Below are 25,472 nucleotides of genomic sequence, written 5' to 3'. Positions count from 1 at the left end.
AGAACCGATGGTCACTATTGCAAATCCTACATACCATCATGCATAGCTCTGAAAGAAAAATGTTGATGTTGATCTGGCATGTTTTAATTGTGGACAGCAATGCATTAACGGTGAGCCGTCTCTGAAGTCGAGTTTTTGTTAGTTTTTCGCAGATGAGTTCACACTAGAGTCTCCTAGAACTTTCGCCGTTATATGACACATATAATATTGATAAAGGGATTAGGGAGTAGTGATCTCGGACACAGCATTTGTATTAGTTCAGTTTATTGCATTTTTTGGTTTAGTTGCATAAAACGTAGAAAAACAAATCAAGATGACACTGGAGGAATCTCACAATGGAGAAGACATACATGTCTAATATAGGTTATATGAACAATAACATGAGAGGTTAGGGAGGGTTATATAGGAATATAGGAAGTTTCAAATTAAAATCGGTGGGCAAAAGGACTAATCAGCCTGATCTTTGTCTTCCAGGTATTCAGCGGATTACTCTGATGCATTCCACAGCCCTCCAACTGGCCGCTCCACCTCACCCTTACCTACCTCCTCCCCCCAGCATCGCCAGATCCTCAACCCCAACCTGTCTGCCACGCCTTCCATGTCCCCGACCAACCAGGTGCCAATACAGCGCAACTGGACCCGCTCCCCTTCTCCGCAGATGCCTTCCTCGCCGGTCCATTCCCACCCTCCGCTCTCTCCGACCTACTCCCCGTACCCGACGTCGCCCAAGCACCGGGCCAAGTTCGGCCGACAGACATTCGACTTCCAGGGCAGCGCCGGCCAGGAGATTAGGTCCAGGCCCTCCCGGCGGCGTGCCCCCAGTCCTCTGATGTACGCCTCTGAGCAGCCCAATCCAGCCCCTCCGAGACCGTCGTCCCTCCCCATCCTCCCCAGCACCCCCATCTACAACAACCCCTTTGACTTCCCCGCTCCCCTCACCCCTCCCTCTCCAGGCCACCCTCTGGGAGACACCTACAACCCGTCCGCCCAGCCTCTGTACTCCCCGTCGGGGGTCGCAGTTCCCAACACCCTCCTGGTTTCCCGTTCTCTCTCCCCTACCCAGTTCCTATCCGGGGCCGCCTCTCCCATGCACCTTCCGCCTAGCCCTTCGTGCCTCAGCTACCCGCACTTCACGCCTCCTCCCGCCGCCAAGCCCTTTGCCGTCAAGCCCCTGCCCTACTGGACCAAGTACGACGTGGCCGACTGGCTGGCTTACCTGAACCTCGGCGAGCACCGGGAGCGCTTCCTGGACAACGAGATCGACGGCTCGCACCTGCCCTCGCTCACCAAGGACGACTTCCTGGACCTGGGGGTGACGCGCGTCGGGCACCGCATGAACATCGAGAGGGCACTGAAGAAACTCACGGACAGGTGAGGCGGGAGGGAACGCCCCGACCTACAAACGGAGAAACGCACGCGGCATCATGGAGATTGGGTCGACCGGGGAGAGCTGGAGTGTGAGGCGGGCAGGGGTTGGGGTTGGGGGGATCAAAAGGAAGGATGGAGAAGGAAAACCTAAAATGTCTTTCCTTCCACGCGAGTCGCCTGGGTCCATCCCCCCTTTCCTTGGTTAGATTCTCATTAGATATGATTTGTTACAGTATTCAGTCTTGCCTCTATTCCCGTCTCTCTCTATCACCTCAGTTCTTTCGAGTCTTTCTCTGTCTTACCTCTCTTTTATCTCTAGTTTGTCTTTATTTATTCATTGGTCACGCCATTTAGTGTGCTCCCTTGTCCTCTCTTTTCCTGCCTGTTCTTATTCCTTTATTTGCCCTCCCTCTCTCCCCAGGCGTCTCTTTTCTCCCTTGCATGTCACTCCTCCTCCCCAAGACACAGACTGATCAAATGAAAGCAGGCGGGGGGACTCAAAGCCGAGAGAAAGGGAGAGAGAGTGGTACAGACTGACAAAGACCAACTGTAACAGAAGATGGGCGAGAGAGCGGGAGAAGTGGACACAATCTGGTTGTATGGAACTCAGACTCGAGGGAAGGTATACACAGGGAAATGGTGTGATCACGCAAACAGCAATTTGCTATGTGTGAAGAGCGGCAGTCGTTTTCTTTGGTCAAGAAAGGAAATCGTCACATGACGATGATGCTGTACGACTGAAAATAAACCATGTCCACAGATGCAGTTATTTAACAGTTACGGATACAATAACACAACAGGTGCACACACACACAAACGCGCACGCACACGCACACACACACACACACACACACACACACACACACACACACACACACACACACACACACACACACACACACAGCACACACAGCACATGCACACGTACACACTCACACACAAATACCACAAACACTCATACGCACACAAACTATTATATTCTCTCACCATTTGCTGCTTTGTAGCACTGGGAAAAACACTGATTTTTATTTGAGTCAAGAGATGGCGAAGCTGCCGAGCGAAAAGTCAACCTCAAGAAATGCTTCTACTGACTGTGGCAAACCCCTGACACAAAGCAAGGGCCGCATTCCAGCTTCACTGTAGTAGCTTTAAGCTATTTGAAGCACGGAATGGCTGTGAAGGGGAATTCATTCCTGCTTGACTTGCAGGACACAAGCCAAAGTCAGAACATGGCCCTAAAAACAGTGAAAAATGATATTTGTAAATCATGACGGATGAAATGAATAGATAACAAGAGTATAGTCTTTTTTTACACTGATTATTTCTTAGCCCTATCTGCCTGAATGATGCCCCAATATGCTTTGTATGTATGTACTTTGCGAGCACTGAATATATCCTATGTTTTAACAGGGATTCACTAAAAGTAGAACCATTTGATTGCTTTTTATTGTTACAAGTGCTGACTGCAATCATTCATTTAAAATCGGTCAGGGAATTTAAGAATTGTTGTATCCGAGATGTGCATAATGAGGAATATCCAGTAGACATACCGCAGCGAAATGACATTATCATAGTTATTACATTGAGAAGTAAAGGTGGATTTTGGGCAGAGGAGAAGGATAGTTAACAGGTTTGCATGTTATTTTACACTGCAAATTGATGTTTTTCTTAGACAATATCAATGTTTACGAACATAGCACAGGTGGCACACGATGGACACATCCTCATTGAGGCCATAATGTTGACAGCTCTCTCACACTCCAATCAAAAAGGGCTTTTTTACTTGCTAGTCTGTCTGCCTGACCTCCTCAGCTTTCAGTCTCCGTGAGCCTGCGTGTCTGGCCGTGTGTGTCTGTCTGTGTGTCTGTCAGCCTGCCTTGTTATCTAATACAGTAGTTCTCAAACTTTCACATAACTCTGACAGTGTACAAATGGAACCAAATGAACCTGGTTCATTTGGTTCCATTTGTACACTGTCAGAGTTACAGACTTGTATGGGTCCATTTAGACCCTCTTAAAGGAACCCACAGAGTCCCTGGAATCCACTTTGGGAACCACTGATCTAATACAGTGGTTCCAAAGTGGGGTCCAGGGACACTCAAGGCTCCTTTAAGGGGTTCTGAATTGATCCTTACATGTCTATGACTCTGAGATTGTACAAATGGAACCAAACAGACCCCTTATGGGTCAGTTTGGTTCCATTTGTACACAAACGTCTGAGAACCACTGGTCTGATACCCGCCCGTCCCCAGTCCCCATCCCTCTATCTCTGTTGCCTTCTACAAAAACACATTTATAATTGTCAGAGGACACTGTATTTTTCACACCACTTGACAATCCTAATGTTGCCCTATTCCACACATTAACCCCCTCGAAAATCTCTTATCGGAAAGGAAACCTTTTTCACAGTGTCATACTTCTAGTACATAGAGTTAAACACAAATGATCTGGCTTTTTTTTTTTTTTTTTACATGCCAGTTAGCTGCTCCCTGCAGTGAATTCAACTGTAAGGTGAAAACATGTCAGTTATAGGTCTACATGTAATAATGATGATGACAAAAAGAAACATAGTATAATTTATTTATCAACGGTTAAAGGGTGTTAATTACTAAGTATGTAAACATTTTAAGAATCTCTGTCTTCCAAATAGTGTGGACAAATTATTTGAAGCTATTTGTTATTTCGTTTATTTATTGTCTTTTTGTTTCAGCTTTGGTTTTACCTGTAGAATGCTTTCTATACTGCTCGCCGTGTTACGACATCCCCCCAACCCGCCCTCATGAAACTGACAACGTTTTATGCATATTCTCCGTGAGTACGCACTTATGAGTGTCCTCGTTCTCATTCTGAAATGCCTCAATGCTACTTGTGTGACGGATGCTACTTCAGTGACAGTGTGGAAATGGGAAAGTGGCCAGCGCGGTAGTGTAGAAAGCATTACATGCATCTATGATTTAACAAAGAGTATTTTAGGACTAGTGAAAAACATAACAAAGTATGACTATTATACAGTAATGAGCGTAAGTATGCAGAGATAAGAGGTATATATGACATTTTGTTTTAAAGGAAATAAAGTATATATATATACTGATTTAAAAAAAATTATGATAGAGCTATAACTAAGGTGTTGAAATAAATGCTGAATAAACTGACGGTCTCGCCTCCATTCTTACCCGCCACACACTGAGTTTTCTTGCCTGCAATACCACCCATCTCCCCAGGCTCCACTGTGGACAGGCTATCCAGTGACCCTCTTTTCTGGCAGTGTTGGCAAGCAGGCCCCAGGTGAACAGGGTGGCAAAGCTCAGCAGGACGTCCTCCACTGACTGGTATGTACAAGAGGGCAGGGGTCTTCAACGTTTTCAGGCCAAGGACCCCTTGGCTGAGAGAGAGATGGAGCAGGGACCCCCACAACCTTCTCATAGATTCCATATAGTTTCATCGTTTGACAGCACAGTCATCAGTGTATTTTGGATTCATGTCAATTTGTGTTTTCAGATATTTAACTACTTGAGCCGTCATTACCTAATAAACGTGACATTTTACTCTGTACTTAGTCTGCTCTTTTTCCCCTCTATACCAAACCTCTTTGCCGAAAATAGCCGATCTACAAGCTTATAGATCTGCTATTGTTGGCTACAGTTCTCAGAATATTGACACTAGGGTTCAAGTTGTTAATATAAAAAGGATTGGACGTTTTGGAGGACCCTCTGTAGTAGCTCTGAGGACCAGCTAGAGCTAGTGAGACACCTACTGAGTACTAAAAGGTTTTTTTGAAAGTGAAATCTCTCTTTAAGTACACAACTGCAAAAGGCTTGTGCATGGCTGATTGTGGTTAATCTAATCTCTCAAGAAGACTCTCTAATGCTGAAAAGGAACGAAACGGAGAGGGCGCTGTTTTCCCTTTTCTTTGACGATGGCTAGCCAGATTGGTTAATCTGACACCACTGTTTGGCTGTGTTCTCAGTCGTCTGCAGATTTAGCTACAGTATGACCATTGGCCACATGCTGTGATGCAGCAAGGTTTTCCGTTACCGTTGTGGTTATGAGTATGGTATGGTGAAATGTGGCCTATGCCTTCCTGCTCCTTTTCATCATGTTTCTATCATCTCCTTCCAGTCTTTCCTTCCAGTCTCCATGGTAGAGGAAGAAATGATAATTTGATTTGATTGATTTATTAGATCCCCATTAGTTTACTGCACAGTCACAGCAGCTACTCTTCCTGGTGTCTTAACACATATCTTTAACAGCAACCACAGCTTATTATTGTAGCTCCTGATAGCCCAGGGTTGTACTGTATTCTGTTTGGCTTCATCTTGGTATGTAGACCTTTTCACCAAGTCTGTGAAACTATAGTGGTGGTATGCTGCAAGGAATGTTCCATCTCCTGTTGGAATGAATGCCAAACAACCGACAAGCTTTCTGTAGGCTGAACCTTCTGCGGAATGGGACGGTTGTTGCTTGAAGCGCAGCTCTGGCAATTGTTCGGTGCTGGGTGTGGAGGATGGGGTCAGGGGCGTCACAAGGGGTAGAAAAGTGGGACTGAGTTACCAGGGCCCAAGGTGGAGGGGCCCTAGTAACTTTAGCTATTGAAAAATAGCAGATATACAAGCTCACAGTGCCGCGCTGCGAGCTTGTAGATCTGCTATTTTTGAAAAGTCGTGAAAATGTGTGCAAATCTTTGAATATTTATTTTTTAAGCGAACATTTGTAACTCAAATTTTGTTTCCGGGGGGGGGGGGGTCCCTGGAACAAAATATTTTGAGATGGAGGTCCGTGGCCAAATTCTTAACATTTTGGGGGTCCTTCACATGAAAAAGTTTGAGCATCACTGACATGGAAACATGGGTTTCTTGCACACATTTTCACATTTTTTTCAAAAATAGCAGATCTACAAGCTTGCAGCGCGGCACTCGGTGCCGCGCTGTGAGCTTGTATATCTGATATTTTTCAATAGTTAACATTCATGGGGGGCCCGCAGTGAATCCTTGTACCCAGGGCCCAGAATTTGGTGTGACGCCCCTGGATAGGGTCCAGGACTTCCTTCACAGTTGTGGATGATATTTCGCTGCTCACACAAGCAATGTTTAGGTTACAGTACATCCTCATCTCCATTTGGTGCTGTGGAAAGATTCAGGAGCAAATTACAATTTACTAATGTGTTTTAGTTTGGGGTAGTTATGCATTACAATCAGGTGTTTGGACTTAATCTAGCTGCTTGGACCCAAGGTGTTTGGACTCGAGCCAGGTATCGACTTCATTGCCATCTCAGTTGTTGCTCTCAAAGACCCAAGCAGGCACATGCACACATAGACATCTAAGGGGGCTTGAGCCCCTTCCCTTTTATATGTCTGTAAAAAGCGCCCTTTCCAGACCATAAATGCAGTTTTTACTATGGAAAAAGAAATGCAAATGCCCTCTTTCCATGCTATACCTGAAGGCAGCATGCAAGAGAATTGCCATGTACAAAGTAACTCTCCTGAACTTGAATGCAGCATCTTATGTTGAAAGAATTGCCCTCTCTGTGTAGAAATCCATGCCGTTACGCCACATCTCCAGTATTGACTTGATAATGCTTAGTTCAGTGTGGTATCAAGCACCGAAAACAGCCGACCTCCAAGCTCGACGCGTTGTGAGCTTGGAGGTCTGCTATTTTCAATATTTATCCACCAAAAGGCCCTTTTAGAAATGTCAGCCCCTGCCTCTCTAACATTCTCTGCACGTCCCTGGCCCCAAGATGTGCTGAATGTCCTCTTGCATCTCTCTGGTGGTTCTGTGTTTGAGGGCTTGAGGGTGGCTTGTACGCCGATGTGACAGAGACAATTGGGAGGTCAACCATGATGGTTTCCATGTGCTCTTCAGTAATGTGGGTGCAGACGTCTTTAATTTTGAGGTTTGGTCTTCTGAAAACAGCTGATGCGTGTCTGTGTTGGATCTCCGCAAACAACTTCATCACAGGGATATTGTATAGGGCCGATGTCCGAGTATGTCAAATCCTTCTGCCATCGTTTCCAATATGTTTCAGGAGCATTCTTTGATGTTGATTAAGATGACAGAGTGCTGACCCAGAGAGGGGCAGGTGTTTGTGTGACGCTATCGTGATCTGGCAGGCTTCATCATCAGTAGATTGTATAGGTATGTATACTAGTAAGACGCCTCATGCAGAGGTCGCGCCAATTCTTGGCCATCTGGCCAGTGATGTATATCTGACCAGTTACCCATATATGGGGGCCACATCGGCACTAACAGAATCCATATATGGCCAAGGCAGATGGCCAAGACAGCCATATCTGTGTGGCTGGTTCTACAGACAGGTATCTCCATGTATGGGCATAAAAGGGTATGATGTCCGATGTCATAGACGTCATAGGACTTTCACATAACAAATAACTGAGTAAGCATGTTTGGGCTCTCACAGCATATCTCCATATACAGTACATGGATCTCCAATTCTCCATATATGGGTACCAGGGGTCATCATGGGGCTTCATTCCCATATGAAGTCCTGTTAGATATGGCCTTAATATTGATGACATCAGGGAACTCCATATATGGGCATAAAAGGGATTCTGTTAGTGTGACATCACAGTGAAGCCAGAGCGTGATGTCAGAGCGGAAAACCCATTCTGTTAGAGTGGATCCCCTGAAATCACACAGTATCAGGCGTGACAGAGAACAATACATACGGACAAGCTTTGACCGTTTACATACTAATCTACGACCTACGGTCGCAATCAAATTGTATAACTCTTGATTATATCTTATTCAACCAGTGTTTTCCCAAGCTGCACAACAGGGAGGTCCTGTACTGTATCTGCGGCCATGGAGTCACAACATTAGTTCATGTTCAATTTGTGTTCATGTTGAGGATTACACTCATATAAGCTAGATGTGTGTGTGTATGTGTGGGGTGGAGTGCTCACTGGGACAGGACAGGACAGGCCGCTTCCATTGAAAGCAAACAGTTATTGTATTAACACACCACGCCACTCGGAAAGATGCCCGTGGGGTGTGACAATCGAAGGGAAAAACAAGTCTGTGATTCAGAGGTTTCCCTGCACTGGGGCTGGTTTCCACCTTCTGCATGTGGAACCCCCTGGCATATATCCAAAAGAGAGTAGTAGGCCTAGGCCAGAGAGAGAGCCGATACCATAATGACCCATAGACTTTGACACAGGCCCCACAGGAGAATGCCCGCTCACAAAGGAGTACAGGGCCATGTGAGCGCTGGTTCATGGGACCCCCCTCTCTCTCTCTCACACACACACACACACACTCACACGCTAATGAGCTCACATGATTGTGTGGCACACTGACACAGTACTGTGACCAGCAGATTGCCTAAATGAATTTCGCATTCCCTTCCCGGGCTCGCCTAGCGCGTTGGCACTACCGTTCATTAGCACCACATTGAGATGGAGGGAGGGACTGGACAGAGAGAGAGAGGAGGGGAATTCTTCCAGCTGTTTTTGTGCTACACAGTGGGGTGGGGGGGGGGGGGGGGGGGGGGGGGGGTAAGGGCAGAGGGGGATAGTCCAATAGGGGCAACGCAAACCTAACACTCAGGACAGAGAAGGGAGCCAGTCAAGTCCACCACAGGAAAGGAAAAGGAGGAGATGGTGAGACAGTAATAAGAGAGAGAGCAGAAGAACAGGAGTGATCGTCCGTGGAATGAGTTTTAGGATAGGACACCACAGATGACGGGGGAGGAGAGCAAGAGAGGTACGGTGGTTGTTGTTTTAGTTCATTTATCTACCCTCGGCCGGTTGACAAGTGTTGCAATTAACTTTGTTTAACTTTCCTGCTCGCATCGCCGTGGTGACTGTGACTCACGCTCACCCTGGGATCAACAATAATTCTCTGTGTGTGTGTGTGTGTGTGTGTGTGTGTGTGTGTGTGTGTGTGTGTGTGTGTGTGTGTGTGTGTGTGTGTGTGTGTGTGTGTGTGTGTGTGTGTGTGTGTGTGTGTGTGTGTGTGTGTGTGTGTGTGTGTGTGACTTTAAGTGTCAGGGGGAATTGGGTCAGTGAGTGAGGAAAGAGTAGCATGGGTTACATAGGAGGAGAGGCACACAGGGAGAGAGGGGTAGACGGAGAGGGAGAAGTGACAGAGAGAGAGAGAGAGAGAGAGAGAGAGAGAAATGGAGTGAAATCCTCAGCAGTCCTAACAAGTGGTCACTTGGGTAATCACTGGTGATTCTGAGAAAACTGTAAGTGCGGGTTTGTCCCGGGCATGGCTTCTGTTCGGTGTTTACAAGAACACGAGGATTGTTTCTCATCAAAGTCCTAGGGGCAGTTTGATTGCATCTTGAATTACAGTATGGCAAAACGCTTGGGTCTGGCTCTTTAGTCACGCACTCACTAAGGGTAGACCGTGCAGTTGGTGCTCTCACAGTCTGCTCTTTTGTGCTCTGCATGATCTGACGGTGTTTGCCAGGGGACCGAATTAGGATGTGAAAAACTGTGCGTGTGTGTGTGTGTGTGTGTGTGTGTGTGTGTGTGTGTGTGTGTGTGTGTGTGTGTGTGTGTGTGTGTGTGTGTGTGTGTGTGTGTGTGTGTGTGTGTGTGTGTGTGTGTGTGTGTGTGTGTGTGTGTGTGTGTGTGTGTGAGCGAGCATGGGGGGGGATTCTGTTAAGGATCATGACAATAGTGTGACCTGGTGGAATTGGTCAATGCTTCAAGTCATACATGACAATATTTCTAAACACCAGCAGTATTTAATAACCATCACACAGGAGGAGAGGGGGAGAGAAAGAGCGAAGATAAACATGCAGTTCCTTTTTAAGAGCAGCCTGACTCTGACTAGCAGAGTCTTGTGATGAGGTGTGGTTAGTCCCTCTCATGCGGCTCAGACAGGCAGTGTGTGCAGCTGGCTACGCAGACAGAAATAAGTCTGTATGTAAGCGAATGTTTATGCGCGTCTCGCTCTCGCAGTACTTCTACGACACATGGTATAGCCCTGATGGTCTTCACACACTGTGCACAACGTCGATTATATAGAGTTTATTCCCTTTAAAACTTTCCACCCAACTTTTGTACGCCGCAAAACAGAAATCTCCTCCCTGGTAGACTTTGTTGTGCTTGTTGTGCTTGATCTCCCATACCATAATGGCAGGTGGGGCGAGAGTGGTAGACAGCCGAGGCTAATAGGCCTGGCGCTAGAGCTAAAGGAAAGATGACCTTTCCCTGCTGTTTATTTTGGGACGGCTGCGGAGAGGAATGCCGGAGCGGCTGTTCTATTCCGGCTGTCAGATTCCTGCCCTGTGAATTCCACTTCGCCGCCGGGAATGTCAGTCCCCTTATTCACGTATGCACGGCGCTTGGGGTGTATGAAAGCAACAGTTACGGTATAAATAACAGCTCATCAGAGTCTTCCAGGTTGCCATGGTACTGCGCTCAACAAGACGTGCTGCTAGGATTCAGAAGCCAATTACATGATACGAGACACTACTACACAGAGCAGAGGAGATGGTTCTGTTTATGATGCAGTCAGCTCACTATATCTGCACATTACGCAGGCAGCCTGTGGTGACATAAGCCATTGCGCAAAGCACACCATTCCCTAAAGCATTTTCTTTGATTAATTTCATGCTTGTCAATAAAGTGTTCCGTTATTTTATGGTTATCAACTGTCCGACGATAGGAAGATGTTTATCTTAAAGTAAAACCACTCATGGCATTATCTGATGAAGCGGCAATGACAGTTCCACTCCCTCTCCACTCCAGACGATTCCCCTATAATGGCGGCTCTCCCAAAAGATCCTCCTGAGGATGCTAAGAAGCAGAGCTTCTGGATGGTGAGGAGGATATTTTTAAAGATGCATAATTTGAGAAAACAGCCACATTGGAAATTGTCATAATGTCCAGCATCAGCATTGTGTGTGTGTGCGTGTGTGTGTGCGCGTGTGTGTGTGTGTGTGTGTGTGTGTGTGTGTGTGTGTGTGTGTGTGTGTGTTTGTGCATCAGTGGTACTGTATGTATGTTGTGTGCATCTTTCTATTGTTATTTATCAATCTATCTATCTGTCTGTCTATCTACATTATCTAGCTATACCCACCCACCCCAATTTACCTGTCTCTTTACGTTTCCTCGTCTAACCAGCCAGGTCATTATGATCGAACGGTGCACCGTACTGACCAGGCCTACCAGGCCTGCAATGACATCATGGCCTGCTTCCTGGAGAGGGCCAAAGTGGAAAAACAGTATGCTCAGCAACTCAGCCAGTGGAGTAGCAAATGGAAGGCCATAGTGGATTCTCGTAAGTATTACAATAACAATGGCGACCTGCAGAGAGCCACAATGACCTGAAAACGATCAGCATTTTTTTTTTAATGCTCAGACATGATGTAGTCTGAAGAGCTCAAAGCCTTATTGTGTGATATGCCGCCTCTGTGGATAAGCAAAATGGGAATTATGCCATTGTTCTAGCTCTCCCTCCTCCCCTTCTCACACGCCCAGGAGACTACGACAGCCAAAGTGAGACACACTGAGGATAACACACCATATTGGGAAGCATGTGTATCATGTGGGAGCGGGTGAGCAGTGAGGGAGGTGTCGAGGCGTTTCAACAGACCTGGGAGCGGTTTGTGGAGGAGAGCCTGAAGTATTAATAAAGCCGGAGTTTTTCTAAATGCTTTAGAACATTGCTTCTCAAAGTGGATTCCAGGGACTCTGTGGGTTCCTTTAGGGGGGTCTAAATTGATCCATACAAGTCTGTAACTCTGACAGTGCACAAATGGAACCAAATGAACCCGCCAGGGTTCATTTGGTTCCATTTGTGTACACTGTCAGAGTTAAGGGGAGTTTGAGATGCACTGCTTTAGAAGGGAGGGGAAAGGGGCGTGCCGGTAGCCGACCAGACATCGCCCCACATAATCCTTCCCCCTGTCTCTCTGCCCTCGGTTACCTGCTGTCTCTCCACTGTCCTAGCTAAATAAAGCAACATAATGTACAGCCTGTGTTTGCACGTACTGTATCGGCTTGCATCGCTATGTCTCAGTGCAATCTTCATTCAATGTTCAGGCCTCGTGGGCCATCAAAAAGTTACGTTGGCCTCTTTAAGAACTTGGTCTCGAACATGTGCCCCTTCCTGGTCAAGGATCAATTTTGGCCAGAGTCTGGGGCGAGGGTTGGATGGTACAGGAAAGATCCTGTACCATCCAACCCTCGCCCCAACCCCAAAGGTGTCTCCATCGGTGGTTAGTGTAGATTAAAGCAGAATGATCTGCTCCCATTTACTCATTAAGACCGATTCTACAAATGCCTTCTTAATCAGTAGTTCTCAAACCTTTTCGTGCCAAGGAGCTCCAAAATGATATGTATTTTGCCAGGAACCCTCAGAAGAGAAGATGTGAGTAAAACTTTCAAGATTTTTCAAAAATAGTATATGTACAAGCTCACGTGAGCTTGTATTATCTAAACCACTGTTCTATATCCTAAAGAGTTTTCTGAAAAACTATATTTGTAACTCTAAAATGACACGGATGCTTTCCCTGTTTTAATGGTTTAAGAGGATTTTATCTAATCAGATCTTTTATTTAATGTTTTGAGCAACTAGCTCTTCCCCAGACTTCAGAAGTCTGAGGAAGAGCTTGCACGTTATTGCACTGAATAAAATCCTCTTAATGGGAGCACTTTCTGCTTTATATTCTAGGTATTTCTTGGGTCCAACACTTTTTCACACATATTGTATGAGATCTTTTTAATCTTTTCCTATACTAATCATTCCCAAAAATAATTACAAAAGGGCGGACCACCCACCCGCAAAAAAAGAGAGAAATAAAGAACAATGTCCCATGTTCTACCGTGTATATTAGATCCGTTTGATCTTGTGACTGGGATTGCATCTAATGCTCCATTCCCACCAAATGGATGCATCTGCGCTAGCTTGTTTCCAGTGGGCAGATGGAGATAATTATTTCCTCATTGGTTCCATCATTTGTGACTCACCCTTTAGCTCTCTCTCAGACCTCTCCTCTTGGCAATGGTGTAAAGTAACTACTAGTACATTTATTCAAGTACTGTCTGTACCTATACAATTTCTTTCTTTTTTTTTTACTTTACTGGAGTATTAACAATTTTCACTGCTTTTACTTCTATTCCAAGTCTATCTCAGAGGCACATATTGTAACTTTAGTTACTGTAACTAGTTACTTTGTAGATTTAGATTATTATTACAAAACATAAATTGACCACTTCAGCCCATTTGAAATAGTTCATATGCTATTTTCAAAAGATTATACATTTTATACATTTGAAACAGTGTTAATTTTGACATTCTGCACAATGAGTACATTCTACTTTTGGTACTTAAAGGGATACTCCACTTTCCAAAAAACTTTTGGTAATTTTATCGTCTACTCAGGCTTTTGCGAACACCCTGGACAGTTTTTAATTTGCTTAATTCAATATTTAGATATTAGATTTTGATTTTATCAGACACTCCCCATCCAGGGCCCATTCCTATTGTAACTTCAAACTCCATTTTAACTATGATAGATTCATCGTCTTTTTTTTCTGGTGACACATACTACCCTCCTAATACGTGAGCTGGTCATGTTTTTTTTCATAACTTTTTCATTTATTTTTAATATATTTTTTGGGGAAAAAAAGATGATGAATAAAAAAGGTAAAACTATAAACAATTAAACATACACATGTTAACATATTATTAGTATTTCCAGATTGCAGCACTGATGCTCTCCTCTCTTATCCGTCCCCCTCCCATGCAGGACCCCTGTACGGCTCTCTCATGAGGGCGTGGCAGTGTTTCTTCTCCTCCACGGAGCGGCTGTCCGTCCTCCACGCGTCCATCTCCCAGTCCCTGGTGTCAGAGGAAGGGGACAGGATGAGGACCTGGCAGAAGGAGACCTTCCCCAAGAAGATGTTCTGTGGCTTCAAGGAGACCCACGACAACAACACAAGCTTCTCACGTGCTCAGAAGCCCTGGGCCAAAAAGCTGAAAAAGGTCTAAAAAAAAACCCTCCTTACTGTACGTCCTCTGTTTGTTTTCTGAGGGTTGATTCATACTCCACTTTTAGAGCCTAATTTATAACGGTTTGGCTCTGTCTAAACTATGATATGGCGTCATTCGGAGCCTATTTAATAACGTTACCCGCCCCCCCCCCCCCCCCCCCGATCCTCTGAATGACGTCATATCATAGTTTAGACAGAGTCGAACCGAAATAAATTAGGCTCTAAAAGTGGAGTATGAATCGACCCTAACCCAGTGTTTCTCAACCTTTTCTCGGGCGTGGCGGCCTGGACCAACTAGGAATCTTGGGTTGGGGCAGGAAATGAAATAATTGAAAGTAATATGTAATATGATGTACATATTGTACAGTATGTATCTAAGTATGTGGGGTATATATTTGTACATACATTGCACTATGTGCGACAATGTATGGGCCTGCATTCGTCTTTTGCTTTTCATATTTGTGTTCCCCATGATGGGAAACTGAAGAAGACTAGAATTTTGGCGAGATATTCCAGGGGCCTCAATATATCTTTTATGTGCGTGTCACACCCTGGATGATTAGATTACTACAGTGCACAGGGAGGTTCTGCATTTACTTTTAGCCAAGGGAGGTCAGTGTTAATGAAAACAGGCCTCTGCGTAACGTGTGCGTGAGAGAGTGTGTGTAACACATTAGCATAAAAAGCACAATTCTCATTTCTTTTAAGTGAGGTTAGGAAACAGGATAAATACATGTGTCTTTTTTATAATAGTGAGTGTGTGTAATGAATTAAAGGGATATTTCACTTTCATTTTTCATTTTTTTATTTATTTTTATTTTATCGTCTAATCAGGCTTTTGTGAACACCCAAGACAGTTATTGAATTTCTTCATACAGTATGTAGATACTTGATATTCATTTACCCCCATTTCCCCCCTTCCAGGACCTTCCTATACAAACTCATTATAACTTCAAACTCCATTTTAACCATGATAGATTCAATGAAAACAGCAGTCCTTTTTTCTGGTGACTCCTGACACCCTCCAAATACGTGAGCAGGGCCGTGTTTTTTCGATAACATTTTTCATTGATTTCTATTAATCTTTTGGGGAAATGAAAATGATTAAAAACAATAAAAGATTAAACATAAATAAATTAAAAAGTTATCAAAAAAAAAAAAAAAAAAAAAAAACACTGCCTGCTCACGCATTCGGAGGGTGTCAGGAGTAACCAGAAAAAGGACAGTTGATTTCATTGAATCTATCATGGTTAAAATGGAGTTTGAAGTTATAATGGGTTTGTATAGGAAGGTCCTGGAAAGGGGGGAAATGAATATCAAAAATCTAAATACTGAATGAAGAAATTAAAAAACTGCCCTGTCCTGGGTGTTCCCAAAACCCTGATTAGATGATAAAATGACAAAACTTTTTTTTGAAAGTGAAATATCCCTTTAAGTAGCGTGTTGTTGTTCTGTTGCAGCTGGACGACGTGCGAGGAGCCTACCACAAGGCCTGCCAAAAGGAGAAGACCGCCGTGGACAAAGAGACCACGGCCAGGCAGAACACGGAGCTGAGTCCTGAGAAACTACAGAAGATAACGTTGGCCCGAGAGAAGGCCACGGAGGAGAAGGAAAAAGTGAGGCGAGATGTTGACACACACACAACACCACATGACTGATGCTGAGCAGGGCTCGCCGCGTCCATCAAAAGGAAAAAAAAGGGGAGGATCAGAGGGGGTCACTTTATCCCATACAACAGTGGTTCTCAACCTGTGGGTCGGGACCCCCAAGGGGGTCCCCAAATTATTGGGGGGGTCGTCCCCAGATGATTATCTTGATGTGCAACGTTGTTTTCTCACTCAGCAGTAAACAAACCAACATAAGGTTTAAGTGTATAGAGGGTATCTGCACATTTCTAAAGTGACAATTAAAATGACAAATTAAACATTGGCCAAATTGTCAAATATTAGAGGCGGAAATTGTGAAAATAGCCGATCTACATGCTCACAACGCCTTGCAACGCGAGGCATTGTGACCATAGATCTGCTATTTTCACAATAGAACTGTGTTGTGTAATGCCTCAACTCTTAGTGCTCGTCAGGGTGGGGGGTCCCCAGTTAAAATATGATTATTTTGGGGGTCGTGGCCTGAAAAGGTTGAGAACCACTGCCCTACAAAACAATGGAAGTTCACAGTTCACTCGCGCATTTTGCACACAGCCCCAAATGACCCCGTTTTGTCCTATGAAATCTCGCTCAGAGAGTTTATCAAAGTGATTCATGGGGATGATGTTTGTTCAGCTGACATTCAGTGTGACGCTATATGAGGAAGCCTCCGAGGGAACTGATCTCTAGTCTCCAAACACACCCTCCTCCAGCCTTGAAAGTCTTTTTTTGTTATTCTCTCAAGCCGATCGGCTCCTTTTATGGCATGTTGTTATCGTTACCATGGCCGATGTTTATGCAGACGTAGATCAGGTCCACATAACATGGGGACAGCAGGGGCGGCATTGGCTCAGGGGTAGAGTTGACGTCTTAGAACACGGAGGGTTCCCGAAGGGTTCCCAGTTCGAGCTCGAGCTACACCAGAGTTAGTGTCGAAGAGTCGTTGAGCTAGACTCTGAACCACCTATAATTGCTCCCGGTGAGCAGCCATCGGTGTATGTGTGTGAATGGGTGAATGTAATCACAATCTCTGTAAAGCAGGCGCTATATAAATGCACCATTTAGCCCTGACAGCGAGGATCGCCAGAAATGATTTACACATCTCAGAACCAGCATAGAAGAGATAGGCTCCATGCACAGCAGCCATATAGGAAATAAATTGTGTGTCTTCTTTACTCCCTTCGCACAGGCCTGACCAATTATACTAATTAAAGTTCTGTTCCATTTAGTGCAGCACAGTGGTTCTCAAACTTTTTAATTTCAAGGACCTCCATAACTCACCTAAAAGTGGAGTATGAATCGACCCTAACCCGTACCTGGACCACACTTTGAGAACCACTGGTGTGACAGCGTTTCCAGTGAGCCGACATGCACAATATCACCCCCCTAAAGGGTCATTCCCACTGGGCAAGATAAAGATAAAGATAAATAATATCTTTCTCATTTGGAGTGGATGGTAGCGTCCTGTGTGGACACTTCCATCCATTTCAATTGAGAACGATATTTTTCATGACCCCACACTTCATGACCATAGGTGAGAGTAGGAACGAAGATTGCTCGGTAGACAGAGAGCTTTGCCTTCCGACTCAACTCTTTTTTTTTTTTTTTTTTCACCACATTGCGATTTAGCGACTGCAAAACCGCTCCTGCTGCTCCGATTCTCCGGCTGATATCCTTCTCCATCTTCCGCATTCTCTCATTCGTGAACAAGACCCCGAGATACTTAAACTCCTTCGCCTGGAGTAAAGCCTCATTCCCCACTTGGACTGCACAATCCATCGGTTTCCTGCTGAGAACCATGGCCTCAGATTTAGCGGAATCATAAAATGCAATAGTGCTGTAGTAAATCAATGTCATACATATTCAGAAGAAAACCTGGAGACTTGACAGTAATTGTTGTTCAGTAATTGGGTCTTATGATCAAAATAAGAACATTACAATGTGTAAAACAGAAAATGTACAATTTGCCACATTTGTCCATGTACGGACTACGGACACATTGAGGACCCCTAGCACAGAGAATATTGGTGCTGGCCTGGGACAAGGGCTAGGGCACGGGTAGATGTTGGGATGGTAAAAACCGACCTCTTTCATTGGTTCCTTGCAGGTCCGCGAGCGCTACGAGAAAGTCCTGGAGGACGTGTCGGCCTACACGCCTCGCTATATGGAGGAGATGGAGGCTATTTTTGACCAATCACAGGAGGAGGAGAGGAAGAGGGTCAGCTTTGTCAAGCAGGCCTTCCTCTCCATCCACCGACATCTAGACGTCACCAACAATGAGGGGTAAAGAATCACCTACTTCAGGGGTCTTCAAAAGGGGGTCCGGGACCCCTAGGGGGTCCTCAGAGTTACTACAGGGGGGGGGGGGGGCTCCAAATCTTTGTGTGATAGAAACTTTGAACCCACTTGAACCCTAGCGCCCATATTAGGAGAACATTAGCCAAAAATAGCAGATCTACAAGCTCACACCGCCTCGCGCTAGATCGGCTATTTTCGGTTAGCTTTGGTGTAGAGGGGGAAAAAGCTAGACGAGCAGACGAGGTCAAATATTAAAAATCTGAAAAAAAAAATTACATGATGGCAAAATACACTGATGATTGTGCTGTCAAAAGATGAAACTAAGGAGTCCTTGGCCTGAAAACGTTGAAGTTCCCCTGACGTACTTCTTTCTTTCTTTCTTTCTTTCTTTCTTTCTTTATTGTCCTATTCCAACAAAGGTATTCAAGTGCCAAATAAATTACATACTGTATACCTGCCATCACTTGCTCATTTTGAGCATGTAATGGACGAAAATAAATAGATAAATAAATAAAAAACGTTTTCCGAAAATATCAGATCTACAAGCTCACAAAGTGTCACTAGACTGGGTCTTGCACAGGATGATCATTATTAAATGCTAAACCAATGAATATGTAAAAAAGAAAAAACACTTTTGGGTGTGCATGTGATAGACGTGCCAGCCATGTTCTAAAACCAGATGTCACACCCGCATATCTCTGAAGGGCGGCTTAGGGCTGTTTCTTTCTGCATTGCTTTATGCTCTGACAACTTTATTTTCCCTTTTTTAAGATTTGTTTTTGGCCTTTCTGCCTTTATTGATAGTTTTTTAAGTCAAGATGGACAGCAAAGCAAAGCAGAAAGACGGGGGAGACAAACAACAAAGGTCGTTGGGAATGAGGAATTCGAGCCTATTATGGGTGGTCAGCGCCTGGACCGCTAGGCCAGTGGGCGCCCCTTCTCCGTCCATGTTGTGCCTTTTGGTTTGGCACACGTGAAGACTTGAGCTGAGCATGCCACTTCCCATGTTTCTTGTTCAAAACACACCTAATAACAGGAGCAGGGTTCCCACGGTCATGAAATTCCTGGAAATATTTTGAAATTAGAAAAATATTTTTCCAGTACTGGAAAAGTTTTGGAATTTATCAAGGGTCCTGGAAGGTCCTGGAAAGAATAGCTATACATTGTCTTTGGTTATTGATTTAGTTAATACCTCTGAAATGACAAATTACATGGGCCAAATTGCAAATATTAGAGGCAGAAATTGTGAAAATAGACGATCTGTTATTTTCACAATAGAACAGTGTTATACAAAATTCCTCAACTCTTAGTGCTCAGGGTGCCGGGTCCCCAGTTAAAACATGATTATCTCGGGGGTCACGGCCTGAAAAGGTTGAGAACCACTGGCATACACTGCCTGTCTTTGGGCATTGCGCATAGGAGTAAGCGACCTGTTATTGAGCTGAATTATTGTTATAATATAGTCCTGGAAATTGGGTTAAATATTCTGGAAAGGTTTTGGAAAAGTTTTGGAAATTAATTGGTAAAAATGTGTGGGAACCCTGCAGGAGTCTTTCTATCCTTAGGGTCAGTGGTTGAGGCAAGAAAGATACAGTATACTGTATGTATATGAGAGAAATTGTGTTGGCATAAAAAAAAAGCCTTTTCTCCAAGTGATTGGGCAATGTTTGGCTACTGCACAGGTATGTGGGCATGTGCCTGCTCAGTCCTGGCTGTAAATGAATGAGCTTATTAACTGCAGTGATGACATCAACCACTAGATGTCCCTAACCTTTGTACAGCAGCTGAGATCTGAGCTGAGAAGTCTGAGATCCTAGCAGTAGATGCTGAAGGTCAGAGGCACTTCCATGTGTAAACTATAACACTCAGGATTTTGTAGTGTGGATATTATTGACGTTATCTAAATTATGTCACATCTTTTTATAATTTAAAGAACAGCTCCAAAGTTACTTTATTTTTTCACAATAGACTGACAACACATTCTATTTGTGAGAATGTATTGTCAGTCTATTGTGAGTCTTGCTGAAAATATTGAAGCTATATATATGAATTCTTATGTTTACCCTGAGTGTGTGTGTTAGGGCATTCTCCAAATATTCGAATATTCGAATATCAAAGTCACTATTCGACGTTGTTCACCAAAGTCGAATATTCGCTTATTTTTATTTTTTTAATTGTTTTCTCTTTAAAAAATATATAGTTTATAAAGCTTGGCTAGATAGTAAGTCATAAGAATGAGTTGTCAATGCCTCTGGTGGATGAATTTGTTAATGCTCTATACCAGGGGTTCTCAAACCTTTTTAGGCTGTGACCCCCAAAATAAACATATTTGAACTGGGGACGACCACCCTGACAAGCACTTGGAATTGTACGTATTACATTTAATGTGACTCGGTTCTGCAGATAAATATTGTGAAAATAGCCGATCTACATGCTCACAACCATGTAGATCGGCTATTTTCACAATGTTCGCCTCTTGCTTACTTAAAGTTATACTATGTAACTTTTTTTATAAAACATATCTTAAAATTGTCCTAACTATTAAATCGCTAAAGTTTTAGAACCCCCACTCCGTTCATTTCAGCCCCAAAAGCCTTTTTTTTTATATGTTTTCTACTTAGCCGTGACAGGGGCGGGATTTCGCGGCAAAATGACGTCATCTGCATCATCCGTATATGTTGTGTATACGTTGGCCAATCACATTGCAGATCATACACACATGATACACTACCGGCCAATCACGTCTCTTCAGGAAATAGCTTGCTAACAGCTTTGTTTACGCTGGACTAGAAGTCTAGCCTGTAACTCCCCACCCACCGCCGGTCCGCAGAGGGACACGAGACACATCCACGGATGCGAGGCGAGGCGGGCGAGCCAGCGAGGCGGACCCGGTGGTCTGAAGGCCCGGTCCGCGGCGAAAAACGGCCGAAAAAAGCAGACGCGACCGCGGTTTGCTATAACGCTACTGACCACTAGTTGAGCAACTTACACAGTATAACTTTAATATTTGACAGTTTGGCCAGTCCTGTCGAATATTCGACTATTCAAATAATTTGAGGTAGAATAATTCGAATACTAAAAATCACTATTCGTGAATGCCCTAGGTGTGTGTGTGTGTGTGTGTGTGTGTGTGTGTGTGTGTGTGTGTGTGTGTGTGTGTGTGCGTGTGCGTGCGTGCGTGCGTGCAAGCCGTAGACTAGTACTCATTGGGACAAGAGAAGCTGAACCCATGCCTCCTAGATCATTCTCTCTCTCTCTCTCTCCTCAGTGTGAAGACGGTCTACAGTGAGCTCCACCACACCCTCATGTCCATCAGTGAACAGGATGACCTGAGATGGTGGAAGAACAATCATGGGCCAGGCATGCCCACTGACTGGCCAAGGATTGAGGTGCATTCCAAGACCGAAAATTATCATTACTGTAGGAACAGTATTGTATACTTTGTTCTTCCTTGAAACACTGCGAATACACTCGGGTGAGATAACATAGAGCAGGGGTTCCCAAACGTTCTTGTCTCAGGGCACCCCATAAATATTTTTTCAATCCGAGGCACCCCTACATTCTAATTTTCACTCCCAGCACCTTATATTTATAGCATATCGTCGTTTTCGGGTGGAAACCTTATATGTCCAAAACCGTTCGTTTTGTATTTATCATCTATAAAATGTACTAAACTAGTGAAAACAGCAGATCTACAAGCACACAACGCCTCGCATCGTGAGGGTTGTGTGCTTGTAGATCGGCTGTTTTTAGTGATTAAAACAAGGAAAACGTTGAGATAATAGCCATTTTGGTTAGAACTGACTGAAAATAACTTTGTACTTCAAGTTTAAAATGATACTAAATATTTTTTCTGGTGTCCAAATAAATTCCAAATATTATCAAATGATCTCACGGCACCCCTGGACTACTGTCACGGCACCCCAGGGTGCCCTGTCACCCACTTTGAAAACCCCTGACATAGAGAAAGTACAAAATGTTCACGATCAGTTTAGCCCCCTTTGACCCCCCTTTTGAGTTTGGGTCTAATTACTAACATTCACTCTGAGGATTCACCGGGGATTTGCACGGCGTCTGTATCGATTTCTAACATCTTGTTTGACGGAGGACTCATTAAACTCATGTCTGTGTGTATGTGTCTTACACCAGGAATGGGTCCCGCCGGTTAAAAGACTGAAGAGAAAGAAGCGTGACCAGAAACTGAATGTCAACCGGCCGTACGTTAACCAGTGTCCAGTTTGTGACAAACAGCTCTCAAATTGAAACTGTTCATAGTAGGGCTGTCACGATTATGACGTTTTACACAGCGAGTAATTGTCACTCAAATAATTGCGATTAACAATTGAATTGTGTATTTGTCGTTGACAATTACATTCCTGTTTGGCATTGGCAATCATGACACATAACTTAAATATACAAAGAAATTACTGACATATTTGACCATTTTATTCTTAAAAAAGAACATTGCAATCATGACACATAACTTAAATATATAAAGAAATTACTGACATATTTGACAATTGTATTCTTAAAAAAGAACATTGATAGCCGATCTACAAGCTCACAACGCGTCGCGTTGTGAGCTTGTAGATCTGCTATTTCCACTACTTTTTGAAAGTGTTTTTAACTATATTAACATTTCTCAACATGGAAACTATTATGACGATTATGCAAAATAATTGCGATTACGTCAAATAATTGCAAATAGACGACTATATAATAATTGTGACAGCCCTAGTTCACAGTGTAGGCCTACTGTATATACAATGTTCAGATGTCTTTCGACTCCTCACTGTTCTGCCCTCTCCCCTCCCAGGGTGATGATCGGGGGCGTGAAGGTGCGGGCTTTGTACGACTACGTGGGAGAAGAGGGAGATGAGCTCTCCTTCAGAGCAGGTGATACCGTATGGTACTTCACACAAGTGGTTCTCACGCCTTTTCATTTCAGGGACTCCCTGTTTGGCATGCATTCGCGCAGTGGTTTTCAACCCTTTTCATATCAAGGTCCATTGTTTATTGGGCATTTGAGCCACGGACCACCGTTTGATGAGATGCAGCCTCTCAGACCCAAAACGTAGAATATTTTGTCATCGCTGGATAAGATTCTGTCCACAATTCCATGCTGTATTGACTATTGATGTGGTGCCATAGGAGAGATATCACTACAGGCAAACGCTGATCAGAAAATAACAATTCTACATTCTCTAATTGTGTAGACTTCTTGTAAATTAAGTAATGCAGACGCTTAACAATAATTTAACTCAAGAGCGCGTAAAATGAAAGAGCTTCAAGGGCTTGTAAGGGTCCATTTGGTTACCAACTCTCTGGTTTATAACCCATATAAACCGGGAAATCATCTGTGTCATTTAATATTTTTGCGTTGGCTTTTGCCGCGCTGCGGCTTTCTGATGAAAGTGTGAGACCCGATTTAGAACTGGCATTCGTAGAATCGGCCTCAGGCCTTGACGGGGTAAAGTGCTATCATCATTCAAATCTTTGTGTTTCGCCAATTATTTGGGGGCCCACTTGCAAAATCCTCAGAGCGCACTAGTTTGGGAACAGGTTGGGAATTGCTGCTTGAAAGGTATTGCCAGCCATGCATGATAGGGCATTCACGAATAGTGATTTTTAGTATTCAAATTATTTGACCTCAAAGTATTCGAATATTCGACAGGACTGGCCAATCTGTCAAATATTAAGTCAGCAAGAGGCAAACATTGTGAAAATAGCCGATCTACATGCTCACAACGCGAGCATGTAGATCTGCTATTTTCACAATATTTATCTGCGGAACCAAGTCACATTAAATGTAACACCTACAATTCCAAGTGCTTGTCAGGGTGGGGGTCCCCAGTTCAAATATGTTTATTTTGGGGGTCACGGCCTAAAAAAGTTTGAGAACCCCTGGTATAGAGCATTAACAAATTCATCCATCAGGGGCATTGAAACTCATTCTTATGACTTCCTATCTAAGGTTTATAAGCCAAGCTTTATAAACTAGACTATATATTTTTTTTAAAGAGAAAACTGTAAAAAAATAAAAATGAGCGAATATTCGACTTCGGTGAACAACATCGAATAGTGACTTTGATATTCGAATATTTGGTGAATGCCCTGATGCATGAATGATCATCTTCTTTTGATTTCCATGCAGGCGAGGTGTTCCTGAAGGTTGAGGAGGAGGACGAGCAGGGCTGGTGTCGGGGGGTGCTCAGTGGGGGCAAGGAGGGCTTCTATCCTGCCAACTATGTGGAAGTCGCGGACTGACGGCACATCACCAGTCACATGTCATCAGTGGTGGAAAGAATACAAACGGATTGGCATCAAAATGTACTAAAAGTACCAAAAGCAAAAGAACTCATTATGCAGAATGTCCCATTTCAGGTTTTCAAATGTATAAAGATCTTTTGAAAATAGCAGAGTCTATTGTGAGCTTGTAGATCGGCTATTTTCAAATGGCCGAAATGTATAGGGTTGAAGTGGTTTGTATGTTTTGTAATAATAATCAATCAAAGTAACTAAAGTTTTCATATAAATATAGTGGAGTAAACACAAGTAGAGTAGAAGTAAAAGCATTGGGAATTGGAAGAAATTGGAACAAATACCTCAAAATTATACTTAAGTACAGTAGTACATTAATAAATGTACTTAGTTACTTTCCACTGCGTGTCATGAACCCAGTTTTCACCAAGTGCATGCCATGGAGGTTATACTTCGTTGTTTATAAGTTCATGTGAATTCATTTTTATGGTTTCAAAACTCTGTAAATGAATCCTCTTGTTGATTAACATAATAATGTCAAAGAATGCTGTTACAATGATTCTGATGAAAAGTGTGGCGTTAATGTTCCCAGACTGTAACGTCAGATTTCATTATTTACTTTAAAAGTCTCGCTCATTTGGTTCCAGTACTTGTGCAATATGATTATGAATTAATTTATCACTGACTTCAGTGCACTGGGTACCTTGTGTGTGTGTTCTGTGTGTGAGGGTGTGTGTGTGAGAGAGATATGAGTGAGTGTGTGTATATGTACACACGTGCGTCAACAATTTGTGTGCACAAGTCTACAGTATATGCTTGATGACAAAATAAAAGAGTATTATTTGATATTTATCCTCTGTCGACATCGTCCAATATTATTTATTCATTAGGTCATAGAAATAAATGATCATGATGCTTACCCAGCATCATG

General features: G+C 43.7%; 2 protein-coding genes across 2 annotated transcripts in view; both read left to right on the top strand.

The window, feature by feature from the left end:
* Positions 1-1,841, top strand: part of LOC308303411 (SH3 and multiple ankyrin repeat domains protein 1-like) — a gene marked incomplete at its 3' end in the record, with an annotated part of 51,042 nt that extends 49,201 nt beyond the window's left edge. The window contains exons 26-27 of the mRNA XM_080747769.1: positions 475-1,371; positions 1,790-1,841. Of these exons, the coding sequence (XP_080603895.1) occupies positions 475-1,371; positions 1,790-1,841 (949 nt within the window). The remainder of the gene's footprint in view (positions 1-474; positions 1,372-1,789) is intronic.
* Positions 1,842-11,104: 9,263 nt separating this feature from the next.
* LOC308303421 (protein kinase C and casein kinase substrate in neurons protein 3-like) lies at positions 11,105-24,547 on the top strand (the record flags this gene model as incomplete). Its single annotated transcript, XM_080747782.1, has 9 exons — positions 11,105-11,161; positions 11,466-11,622; positions 14,096-14,331; positions 15,800-15,955; positions 18,090-18,265; positions 21,549-21,669; positions 22,430-22,497; positions 23,097-23,176; positions 24,435-24,547. The coding sequence occupies 9 exons, from the start codon at positions 11,105-11,107 to the stop codon at positions 24,545-24,547; spliced, it is 1,164 nt and encodes a 387-aa protein (XP_080603908.1).
* Positions 24,548-25,472: the final 925 nt, after the last annotated feature.

The sequence above is a fragment of the Nannobrachium achirus genome (genome assembly GCF_963921795.1).
Source record: "Nannobrachium achirus genome assembly, chromosome: 18".
In the NCBI taxonomy this organism is placed as follows: Eukaryota; Metazoa; Chordata; class Actinopteri; order Myctophiformes; family Myctophidae; genus Nannobrachium; species Nannobrachium achirus.
The sequence above is the reverse complement of the archived record's forward strand: the minus strand, read 5'-3'. Positions and strand labels throughout refer to the sequence as shown.